The following is a 24,701-nucleotide window of genomic DNA, read 5'->3' as shown; positions in this document are numbered from 1 at the left end:
GCCCCCTGATCCACAGTAACATTCCTCAAACCATAAAGTGCATACAAATCACCTGGGGAGCTTGTTAAAAGGCAGACTCTGATTCATGGGCAATGCCGGTGCTGCTGGGCCCCGGACTAGCTGGGAACTAGGGCGCTGCGTGTAGGGCTGTATAACGACGTCAGGGCTCAAGTGCCTGTGGCTCGTTTCTCTTGGGCTCTTCATGATAACTTATGACTCTGCAACGCTCAAAGCCTGGACCAGACACAGTTGAAGAACAAATCGCTTTATTAGGAAAGGGTCAGTGTTACGAGACTCTTCTCCCTAGTTCCCAGGTCCACACTCCTCTGGCTCTGCCTCACTTTAGGTCCTTCTCTCCGAGTTCCCCAAAGGAATTCTTCAGAACTGTGAGTGCTTTCGGTTTCTCATCTTTCTCTAGGGCTGTGGTCCGCCCTCTCCACTGGTCCCTCTGGGCAGCCTCCAGCCCAGCTCTGTCTCCTCGGTGGGTCTGCAAGGAGCTACACCTGGAGAAGCAAGGCTACTCCGGCCAGAACCCACTTGGAAGGCTTCTCCTTCGTCTTCAGGTGTAAAGTCCACACGTAGGTGGGTCCTCGCTGACAAGTCTTGTACACAGGACAGGGATAGGTACTGCGGCAATCCTGCTTATCTGCGGGGATGGCCTTGAGGAGCAACACAGGCATGGGGGGCGCCAGCTCCTTCAGCTTCCCCTCGGTGATGACCCCAGCCTGAGGACAAGGACATGAGAACATCTCAGGTCAGGCCCCAAGCTCAGCCAGCCAGGCCTGCTCCTGTCGGGAGATCCGGGAGAGAGACTGGGAAGACCTGGTTGCCCTGGGCCCACCCCCTTACTAAGTTCTCTCGACAACCCACGATGGGGTGCCGTGGAGGGGTGGACATCATATTCCCAGTGTTTTTCAGCCTGAATATCTTCTCGAAGCAGAGTTCTGAAAGCTGTTGCCTATCATATGCACATTAATCTCTTTGGGGCTTGAATTTCTCTTAGTTTTATTTTGTCATTTCGTAAGCATACCGAATGCAGCTATCTGCCAGATGTCATGCTAGGTGCTAGGGACTTAAAGCTGAGCAAGACACAGTCCCTGCCGGCAAACGCTTTAGATGTTAAGGCTTTGGTTATGTCCTGTTCCAGCTTCTTATGTGCTGTCCTCCACCCTCTAGAGCATTTTCTCTTTTTGAGCAGAGGGAGCTGTGTTCTATCTTCACTCAAGTAACAGGGACCTGGCCGTTCTGTAGCTTTCCAGCTGGGGCCTCTCTCTGGTTCTCTGAGATGTCTCCATAGTGCCGTCTGGGGAAGTTTTTCCTAGTAGTCCTGAGAAATATTCTGAGGAACAAAAAGGTGCCTTGGTGAAATAAGCTTGGGAAGTGGTGCTTACCATGCCCTGGACCTGAAGCTTTACGGTGCACACTAGCACACTGCAGACAAGAAGTCCTGGCAGTAAAGAAAACAGTTTGACTTTATTTATCCCAGTCTTTCCCAAACTTATTTGACCACAGGACCCTTTTCTTGCAACCTATTCATTTCTCGTGGCACTAGGGTTTTCTGAACATACTTTGGGAAATGATCCAGAGTGACTTATGGATTCCTTGCCTGTGCGTAGGTGATTCTGAGCCCCTTATGCTTGGACAGAATTTGTTTTAATTCCCATGAAATGTATTTAACGGGAAGGATGTGCCTCTTCAGTTCTGGTAGAGGCTGACATGAGGCATAGTAAGTAACAGAACTAAGGTAAACAGTGAGGACCCCTTGTTCCCCACAACTGACTGTTTATGGTAGGGAGTGGCAGCAGGGGTAGAACCTTTCTTTTTCCATATACCATAAAACCAACTCTTTTAAAATGTACATTTCACTGGTTTTTAGTATATTTATAAACTTGTACAGTCATCACCACTATCTAAATTCCAGAATATTTTTATCACCCCGGAAAGAAACTCTATAACCATTAGCTGTCACCATTAGTAGCGGGGTGTTAATGTCGTCAGTTATTATGGTTGAGTTGTCTGTTTCTCCCTTCAGTTCTGACAGTTTTCATCTCCTTTATTTTGGGGTCTCTTTCATTAGATGCACATATATTTGTCATTGTTATATCTTCTTGATGGATGGACCTTTTATCACTGTAAAATGCCTTTTTTTGGTCTCTACAATTCCTCTCTCTTCTGTCTTTTCTCTAATAACAATTTTAAGTCTATTTTGTCTACTATTAGCATAGTCCCCCAACTCTCTTTGGTTACTGTTTTCATGGCATGTCTTTTCCATCTGTTTACTTTCAACCTATTTGTGTCTTTAAATCTAAAGTGTGTCTCTTATACACAGCATGTAGTTGGATCAGGTTTTTAAAAATTTAATCCATTCTGCCAATCTCTGCCTTTTAATTGCAGTGTTTAATCCATTTGCATTTAATGCTTGCTCTTTTTTCAGTCATTTTTCTTCAACAAACACTGCTCTGGTTGCCAAAAGCCTTTGGTTAATTTCCGGAGTTCTGACAAGTTTGATTCTGGTATATATATATATATATATATGTGTGTGTGTATAAAATTATTATATATGATTTTGATATATACCTTATTATACTATTATCTTATATATATGATATATATTATATCTTATTATATATATCTTTATATACATGTGTGTATATATATATATATTTTTTTTTTTCTGCCAATGTTCTTGTTTTATGGAGGAGAGGAATTTTGGACATCCTTACCCTTGCCTTTTCTTTTTTTTAATAGTAATCTTTTATTTATTTATTTATTTATATATTTATTTTTGACTGTGTTGTGTCTTCGTTTCTGTGCGAGGGCTTTCTCTAGTTGCGGCAAGCAGGGGCCACTCTTCATGGCGGTGCGCGGGCCTCTCACTATCGCGGCCTCTCTTGTTGCGGAGCACAGGTTCCAGACGCGCAGGCTCAGTAATTGTGGCTCACAGGCCCAGTTGCTCCATGGCATGTGGGATCTTCCCAGACCAGGGCTCGAACCCGTGTCCCCTGCACTGGCAGGCAGATTCTCAACCACTGCGCCACCAGGGAAGCCCACCCGTCCCTTTTTGCTGAATGCTTTCTGGGATATAGACTCTGAGAACAAGAGTTCTTGGTGGGCGGGTGGTATTTTTTTGTTTGTTTTTATTATTTGGAAACAAGGTAATGAACAAATGGGAGGCAGTTGTTTGGAATCAATATCCTTTTGTCCTCCCAGTGCCAGTGCTCCTCCTTCTGAGCTTCCCCCCTACTTATCTTTCCTGCACTTCTCTCATTTTGGCATCTTTAGTATCCTAGCTCCGGCTACCCTACACCTAACACAGTCCACATGTGATCTCCACTGCCAGACTTGTGCAAATGTTCAGGTGGAGAGAGAGAAGTAGGCTTCCTTCTCAACGTTCAGGCTGCTTGAACACTGCCCCACTTTACCGTCCTTTCTGTTGGCCCTTGACTGGTTTCCTAGGGCTGCCGTAACAAAATTATCACAAAGACAGTGGCTCAAAACAACAGAAATGTATTCTTTCACAGTCCTGCAGGCCAGAAGTCTTCAAGTGTAGGTAGGGTTGGTTCCTTCTGGAGGCTCTGAGGCAGAACCTGTCCCATGCCTTTCCCCTAGTGTCTGGTGGTTGCTGCAGCCCTTGGCCTCCCTCGGCCTGTAGATGCACCCCTCCAGTCTCTGCCTCCGTCTTCACAGAGCATTCTCCTCTTATAAAGACACCGATCGTTGGGTTCAGTGCCTACTCTATTCTAGTGTGACCTCATCTTCACTAATTACATTTGTAAAGACCCCTTTCCAAATAGGTCACATTTTGAGGTTCTGGGTGGACATGAATTTTGAGGGGACACTCTTCAACTTAGTACAGCTCTCTATGCATATTGATGTGGACTTGTAGGATCTTCTAGACCTTCTAATAGTTTTCCCACGTTCCTTTGTATTGACTGTTAGGAATAGTTTAGTGCAAATATTGCCAAATGGGATATTTGACTAAGTAGTCCTTCCAGATCATGTGTATAACAAATGTAAACTTGTCCTAGAGTTATCCATCCTTGTTCATGTCATTTATCCCAGCCACCTGTGCTTGTTTGCTAGTTTCCTATCGGAGACAAAACATCTTTTCTGATCTTATGCTGACTCAAATTTGTACTAGCCTGCAGTGAGGAATCCATTCAAAGTGTCACTTTAAATGATATCACTGGCACCCCTTTGCTAACACGTAGCAGTGTAAAAAGTAGGAGGGATTCCTGCCCTCCAAGAGCTCATGAATGAGGAAAGTGGACCAGGGAGGTGAAATGATACCCCCAGGTCGCACAACAAGTTTTGAGCACTCCCTATGTACCAGGTACTGTTCTAAGTGTCTTGCATATTAATTCGTTTAATCATCACAGCAACTCTGTTTTCCCATTTAACAGTTGAGTAGGGACTTCCCTGGTGGTCCAGTGGTTAAGACTCTTCACTCCCAATGCAGGGGGCCTGGGTTCGATCCCTGGTCAGGGAACTAGATCCCACATGCCGAAACTAAGAGCCCGCATGCCGCAACTAAAGATCCTGCGTGCCACAACAAAGATCCCACGTGCCACAACTAAGACCCGGCATAGCCAAATAAATAAATTAAATAAATATTTTTTAAAAAACAGTTGAGTAAACTGAGATTTTTCACAGAATTAGTAAGCGGTAGTGCTGGGATTCAGATCCAGCTAGTCTGTTGCTTTTAACCTCTCTACTCACTCTGCGCTCTTTATGTCATCCTTGGCTACATAGAAATGATTTGACAGCCTCAAGGGATGTTCAAAGGGCATCCCTGGGCTTCCCTGGTGGGCCTGCCGATGCAGGGGACACGGCTTCGTGCCCCGGTCCGGGAAGATTCCACGTGCCGCGGAGCGGCTGGGCCCGTAAGCCATGGCCGCTGAGCGTGCGCGTCCGGAGCCTGTGCTCTGCAACGGGAGAGGCCACAATAGTGAGAGGCCCACGTACCGCAAAAAAAAAAAAAAAAAAAGGGCCTCTCTTTTAGCAATTGTACTTTACAGGGGGCAATGTGTATGTAATCAGCCCACTGGGGATGCCCTTTGGCTCATCCCAGGATTTACCTGTGCATCCCAGCGAGCGCCTTCCATGAAGAGGCCATGGATGTAGGCCCCTTCCCGAGGGGGGCTCCTGAATTCCTCTCTGTTCTTCTTTGTCACGTCACATTGCAAGGCCATCTGGTCCAGGGGCCACTCATTCTTGCGGGCCGTGGACTGCATAATGGCGGTCAGGAAGGACTGAGGGTTGAAGAAGCCTGTCAACCACACAGTGGGAGGCATCGTAAAGTCACCTGTCCAGGCCTCCAACTCCCTGATTCGGTTGAGCAGGTCCAAAAACCAGGCTGCCAGGCCTGCAGTGGAAGGGTAGGCGCGCCTGGCCCAGGGCTCTGGAACTGTGTCTAGGTACAGAGCGTCCTGTAAGTTCTCCATGTCACTGGTCATGGTCAGCTCCCCCTGAAGACAAAGAATGAGAGGGGAAAGAGTGAGGGGCGGCAAGTCCCTGGAAACAGCTGGCCTCGGGGATCTTTGGGAAGACAGGAGATGACGGCTGGGGTCGGTGACACAATGACAGTCCCTGTCTAGTACTTGATCTGCAAGGTTTGTCTCACAGAGACTGGTCGTCTCCCCACTCCTGTGGTATCAGAGTCTACATGTATCTACTGACAGTAGTTTAGGTCCACTGCAGACCTCAAGCCACCTGTGGGTTCCACGCTGATTCCACCCTACCCTAAAGCTTGGGTTTCTCCGTTCTCCTCCAGTGAAGGAGGAATCCTCTTCCAATTGCTAGATGAAATCTGTAAAGGAAGATGTACATTGAAAACCATCTTTAAATTAAACTTTGTAACCTTAGTTATGCCAAGGATCTGCAATTTCTTGAAGGTGTCGTGTCTACTGCAGCGGCGTCTGCACGGGGGTTAGGGTACCCAGTAAGGCTTGCCATGTCTGATGTGATGACCATCAGTCCTATGAAGCTATTTAAGCACAAGTGAGTTAAAATTATAAGGTTATCAGTCACATTAGCTACATTTCATGTCATCAGCAGGCACCGTGCCCTTAGCAGAGATATGGAACATTCTCATCATTACAGAGGGTTCTGTTGGACAGCACTGCTCTAAACAGAAAGGCCTAGTTTTCCGTTTGGTAATTAAACTGTAGTGTATGTGTTTTTGCCAGGGTTGTGTTAAAAATTCTGTATGTTGCAGTTTTAATAAAACATGTTTATGGGCATATAATAGTGCACGCTGGCTAAACTGCAGATAAGAAGATATGCAGACAAATCAAGACTCATTACAAAAAAATAAAGTCCAATAGACTTAAAAGGAAAAAGATATAGGCCGTATTTATTTTTCCTTTTAAAATAAAAATTTTAAGTGTTCAATGGCCAATTAACTCACATAATTATAAAGTGCTTTTATAAATAATACACCAAATAAATTTGCTTCCCCACAGAATTGTCTTGGGTTGTTTTGAGTCGGGGTGTGTCTGTGGAAGTTTTTTGCACCTGTGAATGTTGTTGGCCATGTGAGTTGGTGGGGAGGTAAGGTCCCCCGCCCTGGAATCATCCCACAACTGACCTAACAGGACTGGGCCAGCACTACTGGAAAAAGTAGGATGAAAATGTCCCGGTCCTTTGGCACATCTCTGAGGGCCGCGGCGGAGAGACAAATAGAGATGAACTCACATGGAGCCCCGGACTCTGCCAGCCACAGTTGTTTGCTGGTACAGAGAAGTCCTTTGTTGCCTGGTTATCGCCCCCGGCTAATTCAATCACTTACTCGGTGTGACCATGCCTTACACAGAGATGTGCCACTTCTGAAAACGGTGAGGTCCCATAAACCTCTATTTCTCTGACATTCATTGCAAGAAGAAATCATGGGCTTAGATTAAAATATATGCAATATTAGGGCAGTGAAACTCTCCTGTAAGACACGAAAACGGCGGATCCATGTCATCACACATTTGTCCAAATCTGTAGAACGTACACCACCCGGAGTGAACCCTGATGTGAACTACAGGGGACTCTGTGATTGGGAGGGGTCGGGGTAGATTTACCAGCTGTGACAGATGGGCCACTCTGCTGGGGGTGTTGATGATGGGGAGGCTGGGTGTGGTCGGGGGAGGGGGATATGGGAACTCCGCCTTCTGCTCAATTTTGCTGTGAACCTACAACTGCTCTAAAAATAAAATCTGATAATAAAAAAATGTATAGGCAATACTTAACACTCTTCAGAAATCTAAAATCATTTTGACAGCAGGGAAGCATAAAATGTGTAACTTGGCTTTCTTAAAAATTTCTATCTGCTTAGAAGTTATTCTGACAATGATCTTGCATTTACTAATTGAAAGCGTGAGCGATGGAGCCTTAAAGAATGTGCTCTTAGGTTCTGCCCGTTTGAGAGTGAAGCAGGAACGATTTAGGAAAAGAAGAAGTCGTTCACCTTGTGGTTAGGGTGCTGAACTCAGATCTGCCCATGACCTGGAGTGGACATAGAAATGACTCACTTTCAGAGGAGGGGTTGAGAAGAAACCAGAGAGAACCCCACTCCAAATTCACTCAGTGTAATATGGGTCCCTTTCTTAGGAAAAGAGGAATAAACCTACAGACTCTGGGACAGCGTTTCCTAAAAGGTGTTCAGAGAAAATTCGTTTCCTCAGGTGCTGCCAGATTGGTGGAGGTGGGGTGGGCAGACGGGAAGTTTCTGGGCCAAACTGTGGGTAAGCAGGCCTTTTGTAAAGACTCCAGTTCCCCGCGAGAGAAACCTGCTTCCATCTGCTCAAGCCTGACCTCCTCAAACTCCCCCTGCCTGGATCCCGTGGAACACGGATTAATGTCTGCACTTATGTGCTTATAGGTCAAGAGTCGACAAAAAGAAAACTCACAAAGAGAACACTAAATCCTTAAGAAGATGATGTAGTTCAGGATCCTGTGTTACTGGCTTGTTCCATGTCCATATTGCAGGGAAAGCAGGGAGAACTAAAGACTGGGGGGCGCTTTATGGTGGGTATGAGGGCTACCTGGATGTGGCCTTAACCACTTTTTTTGTCCCTATAAATAAATGCTTTCAAAGTCTTTCTTAGGTAGAATACAAGATAAAAACCTGATTTGCCCTCTAGGCCTTCATTGCTTTAAGTCAGTGCGCTTGTTAAAAGCGCGGATTCAAAGGCTCCATTCCAAACCTAAGGACTCCAGCCTCTGGATGGCCAGAAATGTCTATCTGTAAAGGGCATCTCTGGAGGGTCAGAAGTGGCTGGTGCTCTGGGCTCGCAGGCACGTGGCCAGCGTCCGTCATGTGGGGTCAGCAACGCCCACATATGCCCTTCTCCAGGGGCTGCAGGCTGCACCTTGTTCTGAGGGTCAGCCCCTTTCTGCTTTTCCTTCCCTCTGAAGGTGGTCTTTGCAACCAGCTTTCACATGAATGAAACACCGGGAGGCAAAGAGATGTGGAGGGAAGTGGGAATGATGTGGGTTCCACCCTTCCCAGTCTGGCGTCCAGACTGCGGGTGACCGCAGCTGGTCCATCTGTGCACTCTAGCAGGCATGTGGACCAGGGCAGCTGCCTGTGGGGTGGTGACCGTATGTCACTAAAGGGCCAAAGCAAAACCTGAACTATTAAGTCAACACATGAGAGTCAACGGATGAGAGTAAAGAGCCAGAGCGGTTCCCCAAGTCAGCAAGTTGGGCTTTAAGACTGAACATCTTTCACATGTTTAGAAAAACAGAATTTGTCAATTAGGAGGGGCAATTAGCCACTGAAGCACAGGGGGGAAATGTTTGATGCCATTAAATATCTGAATAATAGAAAATACTTCCCAGCCCCAGATTCTGGGCTGGCCATGACTCCATCTAAGAGAGCACTGCCCAAATGAAATACAATGCAAGTTGTGAATGGGTAATTTTACATTTAAAATTCACAAAATTACATGTGTGTAATTTTACATTTTCTAGTAGCTACATTAAAAAAATAAAAAGAGGGGCTTCCCTGGTGGTGCAGTGGTTGAGAGTCCACCTGCCGATGCAGGGGACACGGGTTCGTGCCCCGGTCCGGGAAGATCCCACATGCCGCGGAGCGGCTGGGCCCGTGACCCATGGCCGCTGCGCCTGCGCGTCCGGAGCCTGTGCTCCGCAACGGAAGAGGCCACAGCAGTGAGAGGCCTGCATACCGCAAAAAAAAATAAAAATAAATAAATAAAAAGAAAAAATTAATTTTCATAATATGTTATTTAACTTAATAGATTTAAAATGTCAAATATTTCAATATTTAATCAATATTAACAGTTATTAATAGGATATTTCCCCCTTTTTGTCCTATATCTTTGAAATATGGCGTTTAATTTAAACTTACAACACATTTCAGTTTGGACTAGCCACATTTCAAGTGTTAACCTGTCATTAGTGGCTACCATACTGGACAGTGCATAAGAATCCAGCTTCTCTTGTAGTTTTCCAACACAGGTAGAGAATTTTCTGGGCAGGCTGCCATCAGTCAATGGCGCTTTGAAAGTTATACCTAGTTGTAAAGGATTGTAAAGGAATAAACTGGCATTTGGGAGTTTTGTACATCAGGCTTTTGTGCATTTGGTTAGTGGGAGTCAGTACCTCTGACCAATCAGCTCTGGGATGCTCACAGGACCTGGTTCTTCATTGTGTAAGGCTGAGAGCCAGATGTCTGACTCTCCTGAATTCTTCTCTGTGGGGACACGGTTGTGGCTGGTAGACCTCTCCCAGGTGGCCACTTCTGTGTGCTGTGTGCTGTGGGCTCTCACAGTCCTCAGGGGTTAGAGAGCTGTGCCTTTCAATTCAGCCAGTACTTTTGGGTAGGATTATGGTTTCCCATCCAGCCAACTATGAATAAAAATTTCGTAATAAAAAATGCTGAGGGTATTGACTTAATGACTTAAAAAGTCAGACATTTTCTAATTTGGTGCCCAGTCTGGGCAGGGCATTTGGGTTTGTCTGTTTGATGTGCTGGGTAGTGTGGGTTGCCCCACATCTCCCTGTGCTCCGCCTAAAACAGTCCTAGAACTTCAGAGTGTCTGTTAAAGAGAAAGAAAGGACCGGAAGGAAAACGTCGCTCAGATTTTCCTCTCCTCCCATTATGCTTCCCCTTCCATGTTCCGCTGGGAGCTGGGATGTGAGCTCCTCACCGCTCCATGTACCAGCTGCTGTCCAGTGGGGCCCTCACGTCTCCCGCACATGCCAGGCTGTCCTGTGAACCCCTCCTGTTTCAGTTGCTCCCTTCAGCTGTTTCCTCTCTGACTCCCATTTCTTGCAGCTCAGCTTAACCTCTTCCCCAGACTTGGAAACTTTTCCTTCTCTGAACTCTGCCGCTGTACCCTTGCAACTTCACTGTTCCATGAAGACATCTGTCCATCTTTTCTTCTACCTACTTGCCTTAAGGCTATTCACAAACTTGTCTCGCCACAAGAATTACCCAGCTGCTGGCTAAAAATATAGGTTTCCAGACCCCAGCTCCACAGGTTGGTGGGACTGGAGGGTGGAGATAGGAACACATATTGGGATGACGCCCCCAGGGAGTCTGATGACCAGGCCAGTTTGGGGCCCTGTCCTAATGAGACTGGGTTTTCATGACAGCGTTTTTTAGCGGAGATTGCTCTGTCTGTCCCCCTGCTCACAGGGGACCAGGAGAAAAAGGCAACAGACCGTTGTCCTGACTGCTTCTGGGTCAATGTTGTCACCACCAGTCACCTTTAGAAGTTCACCATATCACTCTTACTCACCTGGGGGACCCTCTGCTCCAGCCAAACTAAGTTAACTGTTAGAACAGGCTTAGGGTTCCTCACCTTGGGACTTCTAGAAGATTCTTCTTATTGCCACATGTCACAATCCTACTCTTCCTCCAAAGCCCCCTGCATGCCACTTCTCCGCTGGGGCCATCCCTGATTCCACATACTTGTTTCTTCCTTTCTTCTCGCACCTCTCTCTGTGTGGCACTGAATCAATCCTGCCTGGTACTGTAATCCATTTGTATGCTCGTTTTCCCGCCAGACTGTCCGTCTGGAGAGGAAGGCTCCCCTGTCAGTCTCCGCTGTCTCCCCAAGGGCAGAGCACCGAGGCTGGCCATCCACCAGCCCTGCTCGAGCTAGACTGGAAGAAAAGAGTAACTCCCTCCCCACCCCTTCATCCTCACCCAGGCACGCACTGGGATCCATGACACCAAACCGCGGCGAAGGCTCTTGAAAGAAAAATGAGTGAATGAATAGGAGGTCGGATGGGTAGATAGACTGCAGCAAATTGCACACATTCACTAAGCTAAGACTGCAACAAACAAGCTCAAGATAATTATGAATATATACCTGCGTACCTAGGGAACCGAACCACATCAAATGACCGGCAAGGTCCTTATTTACGTTTGAGATTGTTCTATGGAATTCTGTATTTCCTTTGATTACAAGCCGGCGCATAATTTGGTAACATTGTCAAACAGCCTCAGCCTTCGACATCCTTTCCCGTCTCTCCTTTCTCCTTATTTCCTTCTATCCATATTGGGGCCGAATGGGAATTAACAGACTGAAGAAAACTCACCCAGATTTCTCAGTCTACTTCATAGTTTCTATGTGACCACATGTGAAGACGCTCATGGTTGTGTGTCCTCTGCACCCGTGACAGTGGTCATACGACTCCAAGAGGCAGGCACAAGGGCGGCAGCACATCACAGGCCTGGACATCCAGGGCTGGGCTGAGCTTTCCCTGCTGCCTACAAAACTGGGTTCTCACTTTCCCTCTGTCTGGGGTTACAATTATTTTAATAAATGTGCCAGTGTAAACGGACAACAGTTACTTTCCTCAGCTCCTCAAAGGCAGCAGGACCTCCCACTCACCTATCATGCAGGTGATCTGTTTGGCTTTGTGTTGGGCCCTTGATGGAATTATCTTATGGTGAATAAAATAGATCTATTTACATAATTGGTGGTATAAATAATAGATTCTTTCATCGCTCATGAGAAACGTCAGAGCTTGTGCAGCATCTCGGGCCTTTCAGATAACCATGAGGTTGCAGAAGATTAAAGTTCTTTCCTTTCCTCTGACGGGTGGTAATAATAATGCATCAGCTTACACTTCTGGGTACTTGCCACGTGCCGGGCGTTGCTCTAAACATTCTATGCAAACCTATTGATTGAATCCTCCCCAAAGCCCTATGAAGTAGGACCACTATCCCTGTTTTACAGGTGAAGAAACTGAGATGCAGTGAGACTTAAGTCACTCTAAGGCCACACAGCGAGGAGGCAGCAGAGCTGGGATGTGGTGCAGGGCTGTCTAGAACCTGTGCTTTGATGCAGCACACACTTCTACGTCCCATGAAAGCAACACCACCCATGTCAGCAGAAGACACAGGGCATCAAGACTTCTCTTCTCCTCGGCACTCAGAGCATGGGCTCCCGGGCAGCTTGCCAGTCACAGCTCATTCTGCCTTCCCAGCTCCCAGCTTCAGAGCCTGTCTTACCCTCCCTGCAGCCTGGCCAGACTCTGGTTTCTAGGAGTGGCACCTTCTTAGGCAGTGAGGCTGCTGTGACCACTGCTCTCCAGCTCCCCTGGCGCTCCTCCCACAAGGGGTTCCTGCGGGCAATGCCCTCCCTCCCCCGCCCCCAGCCTCGCCCACCTTTAATCCGAGGTCTAGCTCTCGCAGGGAGCGCTGAATCTCTCGGGTGAGGACGTTCATCCGTTTGCACTCCTGGAGTGCCACGACCACGTAGGGGGTGCGCTCCTCTGCTTTGGCCATCAGTTCTGGGATGTTAAACTCATCTGTCACCCGCTCCAATATTTCTTCCAGGGCGGCCTTGACCTGCCCCACAACAGGAAACACAGGGTTAAGACGGGGTTCAACTTCTCCAGAAGGCCTCCATTCCCCCGCCACGTGGCACTAAAGATGCCAGTCATCCGTGCCCTGGGCACACCCTTGCCCGCTTGCTGAGGCCAACTGGGTCAGGGGCTGAGGGCCAGCCGCAGCAAGGCCTCCCGTATAGGCTGGCCAGCTCTCTGTGACTCCTGGGACCAGCTGAAAAGGATGAACACAGAGGCCTTTCTGAGAACTGGGAGTTGAAAAACCCAGAGACTGACCCTGCTAGCTGTGGGAATCGAGCTAGGAGGGCATAGGACAGACTTGGGCCTAGGGCGGTCATTTGGAAGCACGGGAAGCCGCGGCGATGAGCGGCAGTGATGGAGACATGTAAACATTCCATTCGGAGTTTCCACGAGGCTGCACTGCAGTTCCTGTCCTTGGGTCCTGGAAGAAGCATCGCCACAGCTCATATAAACCTCCTCCCACACCCCACGGACCCTTTTGTCACACGGACTGTCAGCTAATCAGACCAGGGCAGCTAGAACAATCAGGGCCTCTCTCCAGGAAAACTGGAATTGAGGCACCGAGGCTCTGGGCTGTGTGGGGGGCAAGCACTGGGAGGCTGAGTCCGCCATTTTGAAGCAAATGGGTAAAGCCCAGGAGCTCTGTCAGCAGAGAAGGAAAAACGAGAAAGTGCAGACTTACTAGTGCAGCCACTTACTGTGGCTGGCAGAGGGGCTGGAGGAAGGGAGAGAGGGAGCCAGGGCTCCATTTCCAGCCCTGCCTGGAGTCAGGAGAGCTGGTGGACGTGTGTGGTGGATGTTGTTTTGGTGCGTTCATCTCATCCCTCTTCTTCTAATGACGGGTCCCTGTCTCCTTTTGTGAAATTACCTCTTTCCCACTGTTTTGGGGCACAGTCACCAGGCCCAGCCCTCCACTGACTCAAGTGGGCCAATCAGATGATCTTTCCCAGGAGCATGAAAATTGAATCTCAAGCCCAGGATTTAGGTGCAGAAAGTGGAGGGAAGTGCGATGGTCCACTCTTCTCTCTCCCTGGGACCCCAGAGCCACTGTGGTTTCTATCCTTTCTTCAGTGTATTCCTTTGATACAGTGAGCTATTTCTTGCCTATTTCAGCAAAACTGGCCTCTGTTCATTGCAACCAAAGAACGCTGACTGAGTTAATACGGCGTTGTTATGTATCATCCGTGTGAATTTAAGCAAGTCATTTAGACCTCAATTTTCTCATCTATTAAAAATTTCCAAGAGCAACTTTCTCCACTGCCCCCTCCCCTGCCAACTCCCAGGGCTGGTGAAGAGATCAAACCAAAAGAGGTGATGAATGTGGCAGCATGTGAAAGCTACAAAGGACCCTATACGTGTACAGGATTATTAATATTAATTTTGCCTTGTATTGTTAACAGACAATACATTATCTAGGAAAAGAGCTGATGTTAGAAGAAAAGAAAGTAAAAACTCATAACCGTGTCACAAATGGGTCTCTGGCTCTGTCATAGCAAAAACTGGAACGGAATTTTAACAGTACCTGGAAGCTGCTGCTGAGACAGAAGACAAATGGCTAAAACTACGTCATAGTTCTGTCTCTGGAGCTGAATTTGAAGAAACAGCCCTGTATCAGCAAGCTGTCATTTGGACATTATTCACAAAAAAATGAAAAGATAGTCTGGAGCTATTGTTTCAAAACATATTGAACATGGGGAAACAGCTCTCTTCCGTCACTGATCAGGCCTTGGAGGACTTGGAGACCCTGCCTGAGGAGGGAGCAAATCCACAGACATAGAGAGGACACTTCAGATGGGAGCAGTGCATGCCAAGGGATGTGGTCTACGTTACTTCCACGAGCAAACACCTCTGTTTTTTTTTCCTTTTGGAAAAGTAATAAATGCTTATCATAAAAATCTAAATATTACAGATTCATCTGATATTAGAAGCAAAATCCTCCCACAATTTTGCCTCTTCCTTCAAAGGGGGAAAAAAAGCACTGTTAATGATTGGTTTATAATTTCTGCAGGTGTCCTTCAATGCATATGACCCTATCTATCCATCATCCATCCATCATCCATCTATCCATCCACCCATCCCCATATTTATCACGTCTGCCGTATCTTCCTTCCTGCCTTGCTGCTTCTCTTCCCTCCATCGCTCTCCCTTCCCTCCCCACCTCCTTCTCTTTCTATCTATCACAAATGGAATCATAATACACACAGATTTTTCAGTTTGCTTTTTTTGTGTTTTGTTTTTGTTTTCTTTTGGCCACACCATGTGGCCTGCAGGATCTTAGTTCCCCAACCAGGGATAGAATCCATGCCCCCAGCAGTGGAAGCTCAGAGTCTTAACCACTGGACCGCCAGAGAAGTCCCTCAGCTTGCTTTTCTCACCTAATAATATATCTTGAACACATTCCCTTGTTAGTACTTATGGATTTACCTTGTTTTTTTAACAGTATATATTATTTCACTGTTTTGGCATAGCATAAGTTATTGAGTCATCCCCCTATTGATGGTATTTGGTCTGTTTATCATTTCTACTACTATAAACAATCCTGCAATAAAGAAGTATACCATAACATCTGTGCCCTTTTGAGTGTTTCCACTGGCTGAATTCCTAGGAATAGAATTATGAGTAAAATATATGAACATTTTAAACTTTAGGTGCTATTGTCAGATTGCTCTACAATTTAAACCTCTACTAACAGAGATGGGAGTACATCTTTTCTTATGTTCTCACCACTGGATATCCTCACATTAAAAAAATTTTACCATTGTGTGAAAAATAATATTTCACTTAACTCCATTTAGTTATGAGCGATGTTGAGAATATTTTACAATTTTTCTTGGCCATTTGTATTATTACGTGAATTTCTTTTGTGTCCTTTTCCCCTTTCCCCTCTTCTTCTCTCTCCTTCTTTTTCCTCCATGGGTAATATCTGTATATTAGCGCAATCTGCCCACTTCCCGGTATCTGTGCTGCAGTTGGGTTCTCCAGAGTTTGGCAAGTGATCGTACTTCATTCATCTCTGACATACACAAACACACACACACCATTTCTTGAAGTGGTCAGAAGAAGGGAAATGACAAGAACTAGAAGCTTCCTTTAATGCTGCCCGAAGAATCCTAAGCCTATTACTCACATAGTCCCAGCCTTTTCATTTTTAAGCTAGGAACATTTTTGATGCTAGGTGGTTTGGATTCTGGGCAACATAAACTTTCTTATCTTCCTTTTGTTCTCAAATTATATCCTATGCATCAAAGAGTAAAAGAGGTTGAGTAGTGGGGTTTAGAGCAGCTTTCTCAGAGTAGCCTCACTTGCATCACAGTCGCTGGGCTGCAAATTCCTGGGCCTAACCCCAGACCCCAGAATCGATGCTCCCTAGCTCATTCCGAGGCATATTAAAATTGAGACTCATTTTAATGACATCACTCCATACCTTTAAACAAACATCCAGCTCCTTTACTATCAGTCAGTTTGTTTTCCTAAAATCAATCCCTGAAGCCTAAAAGTTCGATAACTCTCCAGGTTTTTTAATCCTTAATCTGCCAAGTATGTTTCCTTGTAACAAGGGAACCTCTCACTAAAGGAAGCCGGGTAGTACTCTGGACGGGAGGTGGGGTGAAGCAGACGCATCTGTTGGAAACTGAACTGCCTTAAGCATCACAGAGAAGGTTCACTTTGAGCCCCTCCCTTTTCTGCCCTCTGCTGCGCCCTCACCAGGAACAGAGCTCCCAGGTTGCCTCTGGTCACCCTACACCCACACGGCACCCTCCTCTGGCTTTCCACCCAACAATTCCCCTCCACCTTCCTGAAGTTTCGGGAAGTCCTGTGCTTAGTAGCACTAGCTGTGCGTTAGGAGACTCGGGGACTAACTGTCCTTCCCACAAAGAGACCGCATTTTCGTCTTAAAGAGGAGCGAGTTCGTCCACGCGAGCGTCTAGTTGGCGGAGTGAGGGTGGGGTGTCTAGGGACAGCTCCCCACCCATAATTACTTAGTTTGGGAAAGGAGCCATGAGGTCCGTTTCGAGGTTCCCAAACCACGATTGTTCAGCTCTGCCCTTTCTTCACTTTGGCAGACAAACGGAATAAAACCTGCCTTTGGGGGAAGGAGTGAAGCACTGCCACACCCAGCGGCAGGGACGTCCTACCAGGTACCCCGAGGGCCCGCCTGGTCACGTGACTGCGGCGGGTCCCTCGGAGGCGAAGGGTCTGCGCGGCGAGGCTGGACCAGCCATGCGCGGGGAAGACGCACGCCGTGCGGTCTGCGCTGTGGAGCCCAACGCGGCCGGCGGAAGAAAGGGCGACCTCGGCAGTCCTGGGCTCCCCAGAATATCTCGGGCAACCCCTCCATATACCTTTTCTTCTCTTGCGGACCCCGCTCCATCTCCGGCCTGGCTGTCCCGGGGCTGCAGCTCCAGCACCGTGCGAAAGAGCTTCTCCGAAGTCTGGGTCAGGAAGCCGATCTCCGCGTTCGGATGGAGGCCGTAGAGATGCGGCGACTCTGGGGGCAGCTCGGCGTTGATGTACTAAAAAGTCAAGGGCAAGTTCACTTGAAAACCAACGAGACGTGTCTCCCATCTCTCACCTGACTAGTCCTCTGCAGGGCAGTCAGTGGGCCGGAGCAGGCCTCTGACGCCGGGGCCCCTCTGGCCCTCCAGGTGGACGCCCTCCAGGGGGACGCCACTCACCGATGCTGGCCGACCTCAGCGTGCTGCCCACCTGTTAGGGCACATCCTTACACCGTCCGTTTGTGTATGCCCGGCTGGTTTTCCAGAACCTCCACATTCATGAGCTCATTCTTTTGGGGGAAGCTTAGCTGACTTTATTCATCTCCAATCTCAGCCCCTCCCACGGTGCCCTGACCTACACCTGTCCCCCCCCCACACACACAAGGAGGACTTCTCAGAGTCCCTCAGAGATACTTTTCCTGCCTGGGAATTTTACCCAGCCCTCCCTGCTTAACTTCCTTTTCTCTCCCCTCTGTTTATTTAAATCAGGGATGATAAACCTGAATGCAAACATGGGGCCATGTATGCAAAATAAATGTGTGAATCCTGGTGTAGGATGAAGTGAGCTTTGCTTCTGGCAGAAAGCATTCGAATTAAAAACATTTAAAACAACGTGTCTCCAAACACCACATCTCTGTGGTCAGTTGTGGTGGGCCATAGGCTGCCATCCCTAAAAAATCCTCCCCAGCATGTAAAACTGACTTCCTTCTCCAAATGTTTCTGAGCACTCTGTGCCAATTCTCTCCATTACAGCGAAAAAATACCCCTCAAGTTTAGCTTTGATAATTTCTTGGTGTTGGTAACATCTAGTCTAAGTAAAAGATGGCTCATTCCTTAAAGGCAAATTTGCGTGTTTATTTTTGCATTTCTTCCAGCACCCAGCACACTCCTGGACTCCTGGTAAGCCCTATAAGCATCTCCTGACAGATTAAAGAGAGGTATGGAGAAAGGGGAACTCTACCGAAGTCTTCTGGAAATGTGCAAACCATGTTATCATTGCCCATCACCTGCATTTGTTCCACAGACAGTAGGGGACGCTCTTGCACAACTTTCTTGGCTAAGGCCTTCAAAGCATTTATTTTTAAAATTCTTTTATTTACTTTCAAGAGAATTATTGTTTTTAATTTCTTCTCATAAGCCTAGTTTTTCTGGGTCAAATAACTTTTATGACGTACCTTCTTAAACTTTAGGAATTAAAAATTTGTTTAAAGATTGTAGTTAATGTTCCTATGACCAGTATATCCCTTAAGTTTGGTATTCAAGAGTTCTTTTAGGGATGTTCAAAAGTCAAGCAACAAAAAAGGTTTTTTTGTTTGAATTCCTTTTTAATATATTTTCATGGTGGGGTAAATAGGCAAAGATGCACACCTTAAAAATAGCTGAAGTGGGCTTCCCTGGTGGCGCAGTGGTTGGGGGTCCGCCTGCTGATGCAGGGGACACGGGTTCGTGCCGGTGGGCCGTGGCTGCTGCGCCTGCGCGTCCGGAGCCTGTGCTCCGCGGCGGGAGAGGCCACAGCGGTGGGAGGCCCGCGTACCGCAAAAAAAAATAAAAATAAAAAAATAGCTGAAGTAATAGTAAAATGAAAACCCAAAGTGAGAGTATGAAAAAACTCCATGAGAATGTTTTCTTGGTATGTGTACGTGTGTCTGTGTTCACAGCAACCAACAGAGAATAGAAGGGGTGAGTGATCTGCCCACAAGATCATGTCCCTCTGAAGTTATTTAGAACCACTAATATAATCTTTACCAAAAGTTGGCTAAGTTCTTACCTAAATTTTTGCTCCTAATGGTTGTGTCAATATCCTGAATGGAAACAATCAGATAAATGCCCGAGATGTTGTTTGTAGAAAAGAGCACCAAATAGAATGATTGAGCTAAACATCAAGAATAAAAAGATCTCTAAAAGTTCAACTTTATCACTAATTTGAGGCTAGAAATCCTATAGTAGCTCTCAGATTGAACAGGCTGAGAGCCACGCTGGATGTGACCTCGGCTCTTTAAGCTGGGCTTCCCTGGCCCTGCATGTGCATCTCCAGTCCTTTGGGGAGAGACCCAGGTCCCTACCTGGTGGTAAGCATTGTAGTCCATGTTGCCTGGGAGGGGGAAACCTGGGGCCAGGGACAGCTCTCCTTCCAGCATTTCTGGTTTGATGAATTCCTCCAGGTAGGTCCTGCAGAGTCTCCTGTCCCACTCATCAGTGATATGGCCTCCGTACATGATCTCACCAAAGAGGTAGCGCAAGTCATCATAGGGGACCTGAGAGACAGGAAGGAAAGGAAGATCTCCACGCAGGCCTTGGGATGGCCCAATGTGTGGACAGAGCGTGAGCCACAAGATAGGGTGGTTCCTGAGATTAGGAACAATGTCTTATTCATCCAAGCTCCCCTGGTGCCCAGCGGGGTCGGGCACACGTGGGAGCTCATTAAACGCTGGAGGAATTACATCAAAGAGTGAGAAGAGGGCTTCCCTAGTGGCGCAGTGGTTGGGAGTCCGCCTGCCGATGCAGGGGACGTTGGTTCGTGCCCCGGTCCGGGAAGATCCCACGTGCCGCGGAGCGGCTGGGTCCGTGAGCCATGGCCGCTGGGCCTGCGCGTCCGGAGCCTGTGCTCCGCAGTGGGAGAGGCCAAAACAGTGAGAGGCCCGTACCGCAAAAAAAAAAAAAAAAAAAAGAGTGAGAAGAGGTAAGACGCCAGCACTCTTGCACACATGCCTTCCCTCTTTCACAGTCATTAACTGTGGCAGTGAAGTCAGTCTCTACCTATGGGTCCTTTAATCATGCCAGTGTCGAACGGAGGAAAGCGAGGGCATGGGTACTTTTCCCATTTCCTGCCATTAATTAGCATATTAATTAATCGTCTCCTTGGAAAGTTCAAAGTGAATGAAATACAGCACACAAGTTCATGGGTGTTAGAGACAGGGGTGGAAGCCACCTGGAGAAAGCCGCGTGGCCGCGGCAGGTGAAGGGTTGGTGTGCTGTGTGGTGGGCTTCCCACGACCCTGGAACTGGAGGCAGAGGCACTGCATCTGGGCTGGCTTCATTGTCTCCCAAAGGATGCTGTGTTTGGTCCATGAACCAGAAGAGCCTTATGGCGTACACATGCCCTTAACTGGAAGAGCGTGGATTGTTAGTGTGTTTTGTAGGATGGAGACGTCAGACAGAGGAGAAAGGAGGTGAGGTGTGGCCAGAGTTTAGCTTCTTTAACTTCCGCAAGACCGTGCTCACGCCAGGAGCTGCGCGCACCACGAGAAGGTCTGCCTTGGCGAGTTAAATTGGGAGTTCGTATCAGGTGAGTGTGGGGTCTCTTCCTGCCGATCACTGCCCCCGGCAACGCTGGGAGCGCACAGGGTGGTCTGGGGGGCCCTGAGACTGACACCAGTGGGTGGCTCACACCAGGTGTGAGGCACTAACTGGGCTTCCTGAGCTTTCTTGGCCCCCCCACCACCATGGTACTCACTCCTCAGCCTCACACTGGCCTTGGGGTTGCCCCTGTGGTAAACTTGCACTTGCTCACTCCCCTTGGGGAGGGTGTAGACCTGCCCCGGTGAGGACGCCCCTTTCTGGCTGTGCTGATGCCACATCATCCTTCTCAGAGGTGCCCCCCCGATTCACTCCGCGCTGCCGGAAACTTTACCTTCACGTTGGCCTCCAGGAAGTTGTAGAGCACGTTCACAGAGATGGTGAGGTCCCCAGTGTTGAAGGGGTAGGAGCGATTCCACCCCTGGGGCCCAAACTTTCTTCTTTCTGCCACCACGGCGTGAAAGTAGCAAAGTGCAAAGAGGATGCTCTTAAACTCTGTCTCCCGGGAACACAACTCCAGCGTGTCCTGAAAGGAAATGTCGCTCGGTGTTAGCACAGAGCTGCCGTGGTGCAGGGCAGGCCTTACACCGTGCCCTAACAGGTGGGCAGCATGGTGTGGGTTAGGATGGCAGGGCTGCTGTGTTCCCGTGAGGGTTTGAGCTCCAGCAGGACTGTGGGTTGCTCTGTGGACAGACATGGAATCGCGTTTGAGGGGACCCTGCAGAGGGGCTGGGTTTTAGTCTAGAATCAGAGCTAAGGTTTAGATTCAGCTTATAACGGGGTTTGGTTTACAGTTCAAGTTCACACACATGGATGTGCTAATGAGGTTCCCAAGCACAGCTAACGGAAAAAGGGGTAGCGGCCAGGGGAGCATCGTGTTTGTCCTGTTAATGGCACTTTGCGCTGGGAGGTGGGAGGGGACTCCCACAGCATCATCTCTGATTTCCCTCCTTCCTGCCATGTTTTTCTTGCCCATCATGGAATCTTAGTAGGTGTAATTACTGCCTGTGTGACTGAAGAATCCACGGCTCATCTGCTGGGGGAGCTGCGGGAAGTGGGGCGGGGGTGGGAGTCGGAGCCACAAGAGGCCGAGGGGTGCCGTGCCCTGCCCTTCCCATCCTAATGCCTCCTCTGAAGCAGAGCAGGGGTGATCGGACATGTGGCTGCAGAAGCAAGACCTCCTAGGGGTCCCGACTGCAAAGCACAAGGCGGGAGAGACGGCGTGGCTCAGGAAGAGAGGATGAAAGACGGGGCAGATGGAAGAAAAGAGGAGCAAGAGAGGGTCCAGAGGGAGTCAGTGGAATTGCGCTTAGATTTTAAGGGGGATGGTGATGATGGTGGGGAGGGGAAAACCTGCATTTTGAAGGGCCGTTAGAACAAGAGCCCTGGATTCTTTGGAATTAAGCATGTCCTCTGAGTGAGCTCCTCTCTGTTCAGGAAGGAGCAAGATGTGGCAGGTAGAGCCCACGAGAGGCACTTTGAAAGCTCACACGAACTGGACTGAGTTCAGCCCTGGCATTTCTTCTAAGAAGTGGCCCTTAGACGTCGCTTACGTGGGGAGGAGGAGAGCGGAGGCGGTGGGAGAGGTTAAGCTTCCGGAAGGTCTGATTTTTTCCATGGAGAACCCGTGACACAGTCTCCCTGTCTTTCTGGATATGTGGGGGTCACTCTGGTGCCTTGGTTGGGTACCATACTTGCCTTGAAGGTACGGATGTGAAAGGTCAGAGGTGGGACAGAGGGCAAAGTCGCTGCCTCGTGCAAGCAAGAAGGTAATAGCTGCTTTTTGGGCAGCGCTGCTCTCTGCAGACATGTAGGGTGTTTCCTGTGTTACCTCTGACATGTGGAAAATCGAGTCCTGTTGAAAAGTGCCTTTAGGCAGACAGACAAGAAGCCACACTTGCTGAAGCTGGTTGACAGTGTATACTCACATGAAGGTCAGAGAGAAATTATCACCCCCGAATGGCACAGGGGTCAGGGAAGCAGTGATAAAAAGAGCTCAGTTCTGCAATTTGTCCCATAAATGGTTGAACTAAGGCTGTGAAGGCACAGAGTGAATCATAGGCGTATGAACCAGGCCACTGTTCCAGGGCACTTGTAAATGCAGAAGGAAACCATTAAAACTCTTGTGAACAATGAATCCACTCATAAATCCATCCCTCTTCCTCAGAATGAGTGACTGAAGAGGGCTATAAGTGGCCCAAACACCAACAGTTGTGGAAGGGATGTTCCAGGAAAAGCCAGCCTCTCTTGGGATAGATTTCCCAGTTGTTTGATAACCAAGACTGTCAGACTAGCCTAGGCTTGCAGGGGGTTAAGCCCAAGGACGAGGGCCCATGGGGAGGCAGAGCAGATGAAGCCGGGTATAGCTGTAGATGATGATAACCGCCCCCTCGAGGCAGAGTTTTATAATATTAATTATTAGAAGCTATTCCATGTGAAGCAGCTGCTGCTCCCTTCCCTGGCTCTGTCCAAGACCCTCAAGGCAGGAAAGCTGGGGATTCCCTACCACTGTACCCTTCAACAGAGCAGGCTAACTGCACCCTAATGTCTTCTTCCCTCCCCAACTTTAAAAAAAAATTATGGTAAAATATACATATCATAAAAGTTACCATCTTAACCTTTCTTAAGTCTGCAATTCAGCGGCATTACATGCATTCACGTTGTGAATAGCACGTTGTGCTACTCAATGCCTTTTTTTTTTTTCCTTTTTTCTGGTGAGTAGCAGTTGAAAAGATTCTTCCACTGAAGTGTACTGAGACATGATTCACATACCACACGTTTCATCTAGTTAAGGTATACACTTCCATGGTTTTAGCATATTCACAGGGCTGTGTGATCCTCACCACAGTCTAGTTTTAGACTATTTAATCACCCTGAAAGGAAACCACATGCACATTCACTGTCACTCTCCACTCCCCACTTTCCCAGCCCCGGGCCATCCCTAGTCTGTTTTCTGTCTCTACAGATCTGCCTATTCTAGACATTCCAGATAAACAGGGTCATACAACATGAGAACTTTTGTGTCCGGCTGCTTTCATTTATTTAGCATAATGTTTTCAAGGTTTACCCATGTTATAGCATGTACCAGTGCTTTGTTTTTATTGCCAGATACCATTCCAGTGTATAGATTCACCATTTTTGTTTATCCACCCATCAGTTGAGCTATGGTCCCAATGCCTTTTCAGGGCAAAAATGTCTTTGCTTGGAACCAGCTACAACCTCCTGTAAAGAAGTCTGTAGATTTCAAAGTTAAGAATGTCTATTTCCCCTACATGGAATATAAAATCTAGAAAACTGAGCAGTTTTGACCTCTGGTACAGAGTACCTGGAAGTCAAGACCTATTTAGGAAAAAATAAAAAAAGAGAAAAGAAAATGCCCCCGGACAAAAAAGCACCTTGCCTTCTGCACCGTGTTGCAATGGGAAGGTATTCTGTAGGGAAAATGGCAAGCTAAAATACCCGAGGTCTCCTGGTAATGCTCCCCTGCTCTCTACTCCGGATTATGTGGGAGTTTTGGAGCTGGGTTGGAAAGGTGAGTGCAAGAGGAGGGGGCTGGATAAGTTTCGCTTCTCAGATCCCGGGGAAGCTTCCCTGCAAGTTGGCCTTTGGGCTGCTGCTACGAGGGTATCAGACGGTCAGTGCAATCTCGCGAGACTCGGCTGCCACGTGGTCTTCATCTCACGTTAACGTCAATCCCAAAGGGCTGCTGCTCCTGCTGCTTTACGCTGGGCTCGCTAGAATGGCTGTCCTGCTGGACGGCCTGTTTCAGCCGACCGAGCTGACCTATCTGGGGCTTGCAGTGAGCTTGAGCACGGGTTCCGTGAAGCTAGAGACCCGCTGGTGTTACGACAGGATGAGGTCGGGGAGGACCCATCCTAGAACCCTGCCCTCGGACTCCACCAAGGCCAGAGTGGGAGATGGACGTTAGGTGGGCCCCGTGGCCCCCATCCTCCTGGTGTTCACACCTTTGCATACTCCCTTTCCCGGAAGGGTGGGACTCCCCAAAGAAGAAGCGACCAGAAAGGATGCCTTCCTGAGAAGATGCCAGGGGCCTGGGCTGCAGACTTGGCA

The 24,701-nt window shown here is 48.1% G+C and overlaps 1 protein-coding gene across 1 annotated transcript in view; it reads right to left on the bottom strand.

Moving 5' to 3' along the window:
• Nucleotides 1-287: 287 nt before the first annotated feature.
• Nucleotides 288-24,701, bottom strand: part of DNAH9 (dynein axonemal heavy chain 9) — a 299,063-nt gene continuing 274,649 nt past the window's right edge. Inside the window, exons 64-69 of the mRNA XM_030861390.2 lie at nucleotides 20,965-21,156; nucleotides 19,397-19,588; nucleotides 17,181-17,351; nucleotides 12,635-12,817; nucleotides 5,079-5,468; nucleotides 288-725 (exon numbers count right to left, since the gene is read on the bottom strand). Coding sequence (XP_030717250.2) covers nucleotides 498-725; nucleotides 5,079-5,468; nucleotides 12,635-12,817; nucleotides 17,181-17,351; nucleotides 19,397-19,588; nucleotides 20,965-21,156 — 1,356 coding nt within the window. The 3' untranslated portion in view covers nucleotides 288-497. The remainder of the gene's footprint in view (nucleotides 726-5,078; nucleotides 5,469-12,634; nucleotides 12,818-17,180; nucleotides 17,352-19,396; nucleotides 19,589-20,964; nucleotides 21,157-24,701) is intronic.

This window comes from Globicephala melas, chromosome 20 (genome assembly GCF_963455315.2).
Source record: "Globicephala melas chromosome 20, mGloMel1.2, whole genome shotgun sequence".
Lineage (NCBI taxonomy): Eukaryota > Metazoa > Chordata > Mammalia > Artiodactyla > Delphinidae > Globicephala > Globicephala melas.
Note: the sequence above shows the minus strand (reverse complement) of the source record. Positions and strands in the feature narration are given on the sequence as shown.